An 11228-nucleotide genomic window follows, 5' to 3' on the forward strand; every position below is an offset into this window, starting at 1 on the left:
CTGCTGAAGCGATGCCACGCTGGCCAGAAAGCGGCACAGAAAACGCAGTAGACCGTAGTTCAGCTGGGGAAGCTGCTGCAGCAGGTACTTCAAGTTTCTACACAGCTCTGCCTCATTGCTGTAATCTGGGAATATTTAAAAATACATTTCTTTTTATTAGTACATATGACTATTTACATTTAATAACCTTCACTGCCATCAACATCTTTTTCTCTCTTATTACTGTAATTATTTTGACTGGAAAAGGGCGCTGGCTTGTGATCATAATATCAAAAAGAACAACGCGTTGCCTGTTGAATTATGGATTATCAGGTCCTGTGTTTCCTCAATGTTGACTCTAACAAGTCTTATCTGGAGAAAGTATGTAGACATGTAAGATTATGCTTAATCCTCTGGGAGAGTTGAAGTGAGGTGAAACAGGAAACTGCATTAATAATCCTTTATGCATCATAGTAGCACTATTATAAAATACAATGTGAAATGAAACGCATGACATGGAAAGTCTGTAAAAGCACCCCCACTGTCTGCATGACAGTGACAGGAACAGCCATCATCCTGACAAGAGGATCAGAACAGATTATCTGTGATAGAAACAGAAGCAAAACAGAAGAAAGAGATGGGCAAACAGAACAAATATGGAAGAGAGAGATTTGTGCATGTGATTATACACTGTCCACCAACGTGCATTCAATTCCCCCTTTATGGCTGTATTTCAATGAACTTTTATCAGTACCATTAATAATATATTTCAGAATTCCAGCAAATAAAATGATAATCTTTCCTTCTTTTTCAAAATTTGCAAAACTATCAGCTCAAACAAAAGAATAAATAGGAACTGAAAGAATGTAACTGATATAGAAGGGGGCAAAATTAAGAACCTAAGACTTGATTCTGAAAGAGCATGGACAGCAGAGGCAGGCAGATAGTATCACAGACAGAAAATCAGTATAGCAGATATACCAACACGCACAGGTAATTCAGGTACAAGTCACAAAAGTTTCTGTTGTAGCTGGTTTCTGCTTGTGTATTCACTGCTAAGATAACCAGCATCTGCTCACATGGTCACAGTAATAACAGATTAATAAACATGAAATAGACTACGAACAAATCCAGACAATAGTGGGCTTCGTACCTACGGTCACAGCTCATTTTGTGCCTTGATTTAGGTACCTGTACATTTGCAAAACCATTAGGCCCCACATTAGGGTTTAGTAGAGAATACCAAAAAACAAAACAAAAAAAAAAGCTACAGTGCAAAAGGTTGGCAAAAAAAGGCAAAACATGCAACATTCAAAAATAACTCCATGAACTGACCTCAAGACAAAGCAACAAACATTAGCTGCTGCTTTCAGAAAGGTTAAAAAAGCAATGTTTTGGTGAGAGAGAGGATGGATGGATAAATAAATAAATAGAGAATGGCTTTAGAAATGGAAAAGTCCCTGTCACAGACCTTGGTGAAGCTGCAGTATATGTCCTTGTATTGCTGTTGGGATAATGGGCTCAGGAAGTTCCTGCAGAAAGAGTCGGAGCAAGCTGACTGCTGATGCCAGGTCTGCCTCCTTCTCTAGCTCCACCTCCTCACCGTTGTCGTAGCGCTGACGCAGCCATTCCACACGCTCTGCGTTGCCATTAACGAGGAAGAGCCCCTCTAGGTCCAGATGACCTGATGACAAATACAGAAATAATTACTATTAGTCAAAGGTATTAATATTTGATAAACTAACACTACAGGGCACACTCTGAACCAGCGCACTCATTTTGTGTGCCTGTTCTATGTGCATGCAAATATAGTCAGAAGCTTCGTTCAAATGAGAAATCATTTGAATGAGAATCTGATGACCCTGCTGTACCTGTGCTCTCTTCTCAAACGACAAAGTCAAGCCTCAGAGTCACGATCTAATAGTGCATTAAGATGCTGTTCGTCACCTTGTAAAGTTTAGCACCGGGTTTACCATCAGAAATCTACCCTCAAATACATAACTATCAGAGTTAATACCATTCAAACTATGACCACATGGCTGTTATCATTCTTAAGACTGACATCACTGAGTGTTTGTGCGTAAAAGGATAAACCAATTATGACAGAAAGTCCTGTCAGGGCTCGAGCCAGTTTTGCAACATTTTTTTTTTTATGACATTTTTGCTCCTTTGCATAACAAACCACCTGTTTAACTTGTTTAATGTCATGTGTATTATGTACCGTGTTGCTACATGACTCTCCTGCAAATCTCCTTTTTCCGTTTCCTGCAGCTACACCTACTGCTGCTGGTATCTACTATAACAGCTACTGATTTGTACAAATTAAATTTAAATGTGCATTAAGATGTGGTAGGGAAATCTGTATCATATATAAAAATACATAAAGTGTGTATATACAGCAATATAATTCTACAATTCTGATTTCTGAAGATGGATAACAACACATGCTAGTCTACATGTAATCCTATACCATTAACTCTGTTATTCTTGGCCTGCTTTTGTCCTGCAAATCCTTCATGTAACACGGAAAAATACTGCAATGTGAAGTAATAAACAAATTTCGAATGAAATTTCTTTCCCCTGGCCATTCACTGCATAAAGCTGGCATGCTTGTCTAATTGTCAGTTTGGAAAAGCTACACAAATTGTCAAAATGTGTTGTTTTTCTACAATAAGAAAAGCTCTTTGTTTGATGCATACAGACGTATTAGGTGGGACTAAACTGTTTTATTCTCCATTCCCATCCACTGCTGTCATTGGAAGCTAATTCTATTGCACTGTGGGTAATTCTTAGTCGTAATGACCACTGATGAGGAGCTCCACAAACTGGCGTGTTGAAACACAACAGGCAATGCTTTAAGATGTTTAAGTGATAACGTTGTAGTTCTTGGATTATGAAACACCTGCCAGGTGATTTTTTTCCTCACTACTGTTCACTCTTCATCTCTCTTTCACTAACAAACCAGATAACACAATATTTAAGTCCAACAGTTCCACCAACTCCACAAAATATACTACAAGCAGAACAACAATTAAATGGATTTTCCATTATAGGAGCCTACCAAAACGTGTCGTGCCGAGTAACACTTGTCATAGGTTCTCCATTTGTTTCCACTACACTCAGCACGCTTTGGAGGCGCGCTCTGAGATTTTAGCATCCCTCAGGAGGTAGTAATTAAAATCAAGTACCAGAAACACAATGGGGAAGGGGCTGTTTATGCACAGAGCAGTCACTGGTGATTGGCTAAATGTCTGCATCTTCACATCTGAAGCATTAGCATTACAAGCACCATGTGTAAACACACAGCTGAGAGGAAATATAGTGGAAAAACAAAGCATAACGATCTGTGTCAACCCCGGAGGCTATGCTTGGTGATGGTTAAGGGAAGTACGGGGTGTACCGCTCGTTAGGTTCCGATAGTGAAATTGCAGCAATAGTGACAAAAGGGTTAAATCTGTGACTAAAATTAATGACCACAGTCATAAATACACATAAATAAACTTTTCTATTTCATAATGGTCACTGATATCCACACACACCACCAATAATGAGTTGATTAAAAATCTGTCAGTCCTATGTAATGCTCTAAAATATATGCCAAAGCAGCCATGCCTCTTCATACAGCATATTTTATCTGTCAGAGATTCTATGGGTTTGGTCTGACACACTGCAAAGAACTTTCATATTTTCAGTCTTCCATCATTTTAGCTTTTCAACACCATCCTCCAACTAAAACTTAGGTTTTCACACACAATTTAAATATGAGACTTAAAGGTTTTTTCGGTGACTTGCAGCACCGCTCTAATTAATGCCCCAGCAGAGCCTGAAAGGATTAAAAACTTATTAAATAACCTCATATGGTCAAGCATCTCCTGGGTCACACGAACCACCAACCTGCTTCAACAGATAGATGCTAGTCCCGCACAATGAAAGACTAAGAAAAGAAATTAGAAAAGCTTTTTCCTATTGTTATACTTTTCACTGCAGAAACATGCTTGGGGTCCTTTCTTGATGTATTAAAAGGTCTTCACAACCAGTGACGACGGATATGACTATCTAACACACTTGAATTACCTTCTATAATATGTAGATTTGTCCAGTCTGCCCAAGGTTTTGTTGACCTGACTTGTACGAGTTCAGATTTTATTCCACATTGATGTTCAAAATATTGTCTTTAATTTCATAATTACTGCAAATCACTTGCTGACTTTTCATTTTGTGGATGACATTTTTACAGCTTTTGTTTCTACTATGAAATAATGTAAATCAATTCTACAAATGAATCTATGTGCTATGCAAGTTCTTCTAATTTGAAACTTAAAATAAATTTGCACAAAACCATACATGAATGATTTAGGTAAGCAGGTTCAACAGATCTAAAGGGTTCAGTTTATTTCTTTCTCTAGGGTTAATACTAATAATGCATCTTTTGACTGATTAGGTTTCTGCTGAAGGCTGTTTGAGCTATGCAAGTACCATTCCCAGCCAAGTGCAGATCAATTCTGGCTATGAGTAGTTGGTGTAACAACTTTTTTTGTCTGGTGAAATACTTATTCACCATTTTTATTCCCTGCAAACTTCACAGTATGAAGAATGAAACCTGAAAGATAATAACACAAGACTAACATTTGAGAGAAATGTTCCGGGGGGACCTGGGAAAAGGCCAGTACTTTGGTAGGTTCCTCTCCTCTGTTTTCACAAGAGGAACTGCAGTTGATAGAATGGCTGTGTAATAAAAAAGGAAGTTGACTGTGGAGCTGTCTGCTACTACACTCAGAGTTCAACTTATCACAAAACTGGATCGCCACATATTTTGGTTTATCGTGAAGCAACAGCAGTCAGGGCAGTTCAACAGCGGCAGGGTGCGTTTGGGATAGTGAGACATCATAGATGTGTAACGGAGTTCAGAGGCGAGTGAGCCACAAACAGAGGAATTCAAAATATAAATGCAGTTTCCCAATTTCAAATTTCAAGCCTTGTGAAACATCACTATTTTTCTGTGTTTGGTCAAACAGAGAACTTCATTAAAATGCAAAGCTCTGCCCAACATCAGTGCTGAACAGGATGTAAGGTATTAAAACCTAAAGTCATCAGTTACACAGCACTATGAATATTAGATAATTACTTAATGACTGTATCACTCTGAGTCAGGCTACAGATGTAAAGTAACTGAACTGAGTACAGGTCCATTTTATTGTATACATATTCAAAGAAGTGCTTTAAAGAAGTACCTAATAATGCTGCATAATGTGCCAAGAAAAACATCAGTGAAACATAATCCCTGCTACTATTATCCATCATGTTAAGGGGAAAAACAAGACACTGTTAGCCAAATTAGTCATGTTAATGGAAAAGCAGCCATTCAATTAAAGAAAGATGCACATTTACAGCATAAATGCAAACAAATAGCAATGCTCTATGGTGTCACTGCTTTCAATTTGAAACTTTTGAGGGTCTTTTTTTATCCATTTACATAAAAGCAAAAATGTTTCCTTTATTACAGACTCATCAGTTATATTTAAACAGCAGTAAAAAGAAAGAATATTATCTAACAGTCAATTGATTCAAACATATGTAGCCAATTTCTTGCAAATAATTGCATCACCAAAAATGTGGGTGTGTATGAGTCATGTGAATATACTGCATCATGATACCTATTTTAGGTTTTTCTTAGACTTTTATATTGATTGAAATTACAGCATTGGCCTCATCAGCATTGATTTTAACCACATTTTTAGATGTGTGAATTTTATGAAAACAAATATAAAAGTTACAACTCTTATTAGTGTAATTTATACTTACACTACTATTACCCCATTTAAAAAAAAGATCTGATGCATACAAGGGAAAAAAATGTATGTATGTGTGTGTGTGTGTGTGTGTGTGTGTGTGTGTCTTGGTCACTCACCGTGTTCCTCAATGTAGTCAACGATGTGTTTCACTAGTGCAGGAACCTCGTAGCCGCTGACCGTGTGTGTGCGTGTCACCTCCTCCAACGGAACACCAAAAACCCTTGTGGTGCTGGCCTTCGGAAAGAAAGGGAAAGTGGAGAGAGGGAGATCAGACAGTAAGATAGAAATAATGAACAAAAAGCTTTTGTGGAAGATAAAATATCACTTTTCATCTTCAGCTATGTTCTAATCCAAAGAAGGCTGAAAACTCAAATCAACATGTGATAGAAAAACCCAAGGAGATAAAAAGAAGAGTGATTAAGGGACACTAGAAAGCTCTCTACCTCTGGTGTTCACAAACAAGTAAGCATACCACCCCTACATGTCTGTGAACCTCCCCTCCTGTTATCGAAATAAGACAGGAAGAGGAGGAGGGGAAAGGGAGATTCGACAGCAGCTATCCTACAAAGGCATTTACCCCTAGTTCCCTTAATAGAAAGAACAGGAGGAGAAAGAGGAGGAGAACAAGAGTAAACATGCAGTTTCTCATTTTCTAATTAGAACAAGCTAAAAATAACTCGGTTGAACACAACAACCCTATCACAAACATTACCGCCACAAAGATTCTAATGTTCAGTCTTAGTCGAAGCCGTTTTAGAAAGATGTTGACTAAATCTTATGATTATTTTTGAGGCTGTGCATTGGTGCTGAGTTTTACTGCATTATAGGGTAATATTTTGTCCACCAAAGCAGAATAATTATTAGACACACATCTCATTATAACAAAATACAGCTCAACTGCAACACAAACTCCAAAATGAACCTAAAATTGCATCAAAACATCTGTTTCAACAAGAAACAAACATAACATTCATCAAGGCATTTTACGTATTTACATTTTACAGCAAAAACTACTGACATGTTTATATATACAGGTGGAGTGTGTGAGTGGCCAAATGTAATTTTTATAAAATATGAGCTCCATGTTTAAGAAAAGGGAGGTTAAGATTCCCCTGTAACTGGGAAGGCACAGCAAGAAGAGGAGGAGACAGACTTAAGATGTAGGTAAAGTAACAGAGTGGTGGTGAAGCCGTTGGACGGGGATTATGGAGTAAGAGTCTAGTCTATGTAAAGTAGCAATAGGATCTCCCCTGTATACAGCAGGTGTTTAAATTACATAACACTTACATTACACCTCTTGTTCAGGTGTCTGTTATATAATCATCATTTAATGGTTGCTGCTATTAAAGATTCTGAAACATGCTGTAATTTCTATTCAGTTTGACTTTGATGATGCTTGGTTGGTGAGTAATCTGAATGCAAACAGTGGCAGATGGTGTCCAGTCTACTCATCGGGGAGGGGGAACGTCACCAAATGTTTATTAGAAAGTTTCATCTAGATTTGTTCCAAAAAATTAGAACATCTCAAATGATAGTGGCCTTTTAAGGAGAAGTATTCTACCTAAATACATCAAAAATACAGAGAGATATAGGCACACTGTCCTGCAGGTAGCCTATTTTAGATATTTTTCTAATTTCAGAGTCAAACCAAGACAAATTACATAACAGCAACATGTACAAAGAACACACTAAACACATAATGTAAGAATGAAGCTTTACTTGTTCGAAGTGATTGGCTATCTGCTGCTCCTCTTACTCTCTTGATAAGCCTGATAGTATCAGCCTGATAAGACACTGACGTGACAAAAAAGTGAGAGCTAGGAAGGAATTTCACCGTGGAGATGGCAGACATTCAGTTATTCAAATCCGTGTTAATAAGCTTTTGAATAGAGCTGAATAATTTATCTTTATATCAAAATCACAACTTGAACAAGTACAATTTTCAGCCTATATAAATAAAAAAAAATTAAGCAGATTTAAGCAGTTGTAGATAATTCATGTTGATTCAGTGACTTGGCCAAAGGACACATTTAAACTCTTGGTTGTTTCCTGTCAACTATGTTCTGTGTATGCCATAGTCTGGTTGACCAACCATGAGGCAACAAAGGCATGTGTATGGGATCCATGTGTAACAGAAATAAACAAAGCAACCCACCACAGCGCAGTGTGTACTCACAGTGTAGCAGTGAAAGTGTATCCTATCCTCTCCTCCCCTGGCCGGTGAACCACTGAACCATCTATGGCTGCTTCAGGTTGTGGCAGAAGATGAGCCGGTAGTTCCTCATTGACAGACCGCTAATCCCTCTAGCAGGATTCCCTTCTAGCTACACTGAGAACAGACAGAGCACAACAGAAAATGAGATCATGGCAGAGGAAAAAAGACAATGAAAGGTAAAGGTGAGAGTGGAGACAATGGTGAGGAAAGAGAAAAAGATGTTTTAAGTAACAGCCCCTGGTGTTTCCTATAAAACTGGGTATCATTTATTGTTTATTGCTTCTGCTGATTCTGCTTAATGACTTGGAATTCTTATTATTAGTTGCAATATGCTGTTGATGAAATGTGTTGCAATATGCTGCTGGCCATAAAATTTCTGGGAACTGCAGTGCGCACATACCTCACCAATGACTGTGTAATACTGTAAGTGTGATTAACATTAATCTAATAGAATTACAATTCATCATGTTAAAATATTCATGCAAAATGACAATGAAAACAAGTAAATGAAACAAGTAAATTCTTACTAAACCACATGCAAAATACCTTTTCTCAAAATGGAAGCAGATGAAAAACAAAAAGATGATAAAAGGATTACAATAAAAGTAAAGTCGATACACAGAGTATGACAAATCTCAGTCTCTTTATTCTAACATCACATGGTTTTGGGAAGACCAGATTTAATGGTGAACCATGCATTTGACAAAACAGATCACAGGTCCCCGCAAATGTGGGGAAAAAAACAAAACACAGTGTCAGCTGTCAGGCTGTTTGAGACTGAACACAGTAATTAAACTGGCACAGCTGTGCCCTAATACGAAAATAACACTGGCTTTTAACCTGCTTTGTTAATATAAAATCTAAAACTTTGCCTTGACCTTTTAACTACAGTAAATGTTTATGCCAGTTTGGTGGGAAATGACTGACTCAGTGTTACAGCGTTTAGTGGAAGCCATCTTTACTTGTTGTTATAACTTCTTACAAAGAAACAGACTGTCACACATTTACAGTCATCTGCTTTTTAAAACTCTTTATGCAATATACAGTACCAATACAATATAACAGACCCTTTGCTGTGACACTCATATCTTATCATGTATTAGCTCCAAAGGCTGCTTCTACTAAATACTGAGCAAAGGGTCTGAATACTTATGACCATGTGATATTTCAGTTTTTCTTTTTTAATAAATCTGCAAAACTGTCAAACATTCTGTGTTTTTCTGTCAATATGGGGTGCTGTGTGTACATTAATGAGGAAAAAATGAACAAATGATTTTAGCATATGGCTGCAATATAACAAAGAGTGAAAAATTTAAGGGGGTCTGAATACTTTCCGTACCCACTGTATATTTTAGGTGGCTTAAAAAAAAACAACATATGTATAACAAAAGCTCCAAAGAGGAGTGAAACCCCTGTAGTGTTAGTGCCACTTTGTAGCCAGAGCAACACAGAACAAAAAAAAATAAAGAGAAAAGAAACACTTTCCAGCTCTCCTCCTCAAACCAAGACTATTAGAGTATTATTCACTATACACTTCTTTGTGGGGTATAGATTTGTTAAACTCGGACTATAAATTTGTGACTCACTAGAGGCAGGAGAGAGACTGATGCACCATCTTGGATGAAGATTTCACTGTAGCCAGGTCACAGCATTACAGTATTTTATCTACCAACAAATGAATAAAACCCAGTACTGCTAGTTCTACCGAGCTCACTAGCACTACCCAGGTGCGCCTCATATTGTTCAGTGTTACCATATACTGTGAACAGATATTCCTTGGCCTCGTGGATCAAGGTCCTTAATCTACCACTCTAGAATAAAAGCGTGTGAACGCAACTAAACATTAGCACAATTTTGAACAGCACCTGAGTGGGTATGAAACCTTAACTACCAGTACTGACTATGCATAATGGTTATTACCCTGAACAATATGAGGGCCCTAAATAGCACAGCACCATAGTGCATACACCTATTAAGCAAGAGTGGCCCTTTCACTGCCAAGCACTGTACTTAAGCATTAACAGACAGATAACAGCAATAGGGAACTCAATGTTCTCAAGCCAGTGACATGACTGCCATGAAAACTGACCCTAAAAGGCCTCTGTAGTGAGTATTTGCTCAGTAATGGAACACTTCAGAAAGACTTTGTCTTAATCCTTGATATCACGCTTGACAAATTCCTGCTCAATAATGAGCAATCCTGTTAGAGAGGAAACAGAGAACATTAATGCAGAGCACTAAAAGACAGCAATTTGAATGGGAACTAAGAGATCAGAAGGGAAAGAAGACAGCAGAGAATATGAGAACAACAGCATACCAAAGTGTACGGAGGGTGCTAAAGAACAAGACAATGAGCCACATTCAGACTCGCGTAATACTGTATGTCATGAGAACAAAAAAATCTCCTGGAGCTCATTCGCGTTCGTCTACCACCTCACTTGATGTACTCTCCAAATTCAAGTGTATGGCTAATATCACGCATGCACCATGGCTCTCTCCGTCACAGTTGAGGGAATGTGTGGGTGAAGCCATATGGAACATTAGCGTAAAAGTTACCTATGTGAAAGTGACAAATTTAACAAAGCCCACTGCACATCAGATTTCAGTTTGTTTCTAAGAACAGCACACATCTGGAGCTGACAAGACCAAACAGTAGGGTGGGAGAAATGCCCTTTAACAAGAAAGTCACAGGTTCAATACCTGCAATACATTTTACCTTGTAAAGTATGACATTTAACGTAAAAACAAGTTTGGTATTTTTGAAGTCAGTGAGCTAAATTAACTAAATACTAAACACACAGAACAAGCAGAGAAAACAGAACTTGAAAAACTTACAAAACACAAAATGACTAGACTATCAATAAAAACAACACTTGATGTCCTGAATAATATAATTTCAGCTGAAAGATCCCTTTCCTCATACATTCAATATTCATTACAAAAACTGAAATAAAAGTTGTAAGCAACATCCTGTGCATCAGCAAATGGAAGACTACATTCTTGATTCATAAAGGCAGTTGTATCACACATGAACAAAAACCCAGTTATGATACATCTGTGATCTGCCAAAGAGCTTCAATTCTATCAAAACAAAGCGCAAGAAGAAGATAAAATTTTCACAAGAGGATATAACTAAATTAGCAAATTTCCCCCAAACTCCAACATGCTGCAAAGGCTTAAAAATAAGAGCAATCAAATCAGTTAAACCCTGCATATTCTATCTATCTATCTATCTATCTATC

The 11228-nt window shown here is 37.7% G+C and overlaps 1 protein-coding gene and 1 long non-coding RNA gene across 2 annotated transcripts in view; both read right to left on the reverse strand.

Moving 5' to 3' along the window:
• Positions 1–6791, reverse strand: part of fam13b (family with sequence similarity 13 member B) — a 49430-nt gene extending 42639 nt beyond the window's left edge. The window contains exons 1-4 of the mRNA XM_020607494.1: positions 6774–6791; positions 5888–6005; positions 1451–1663; positions 6–125 (exon numbers count right to left, since the gene is read on the reverse strand). Of these exons, the coding sequence (XP_020463150.1) occupies positions 6–125; positions 1451–1663; positions 5888–6005; positions 6774–6791 (469 nt within the window). The remainder of the gene's footprint in view (positions 1–5; positions 126–1450; positions 1664–5887; positions 6006–6773) is intronic.
• Positions 6792–7541: 750 nt separating this feature from the next.
• The window catches only part of LOC109964288 (uncharacterized), a 16090-nt gene continuing 12403 nt past the window's right edge, over positions 7542–11228 (reverse strand). Inside the window, exons 2-3 of the long non-coding RNA XR_002275491.1 lie at positions 7948–8100; positions 7542–7565 (exon numbers count right to left, since the gene is read on the reverse strand). This is a non-coding gene — a long non-coding RNA (uncharacterized LOC109964288). The remainder of the gene's footprint in view (positions 7566–7947; positions 8101–11228) is intronic.

This window comes from Monopterus albus, unplaced genomic scaffold, assembly GCF_001952655.1.
Source record: "Monopterus albus unplaced genomic scaffold, M_albus_1.0 scaffold86.1, whole genome shotgun sequence".
In the NCBI taxonomy this organism is placed as follows: Eukaryota; Metazoa; Chordata; class Actinopteri; order Synbranchiformes; family Synbranchidae; genus Monopterus; species Monopterus albus.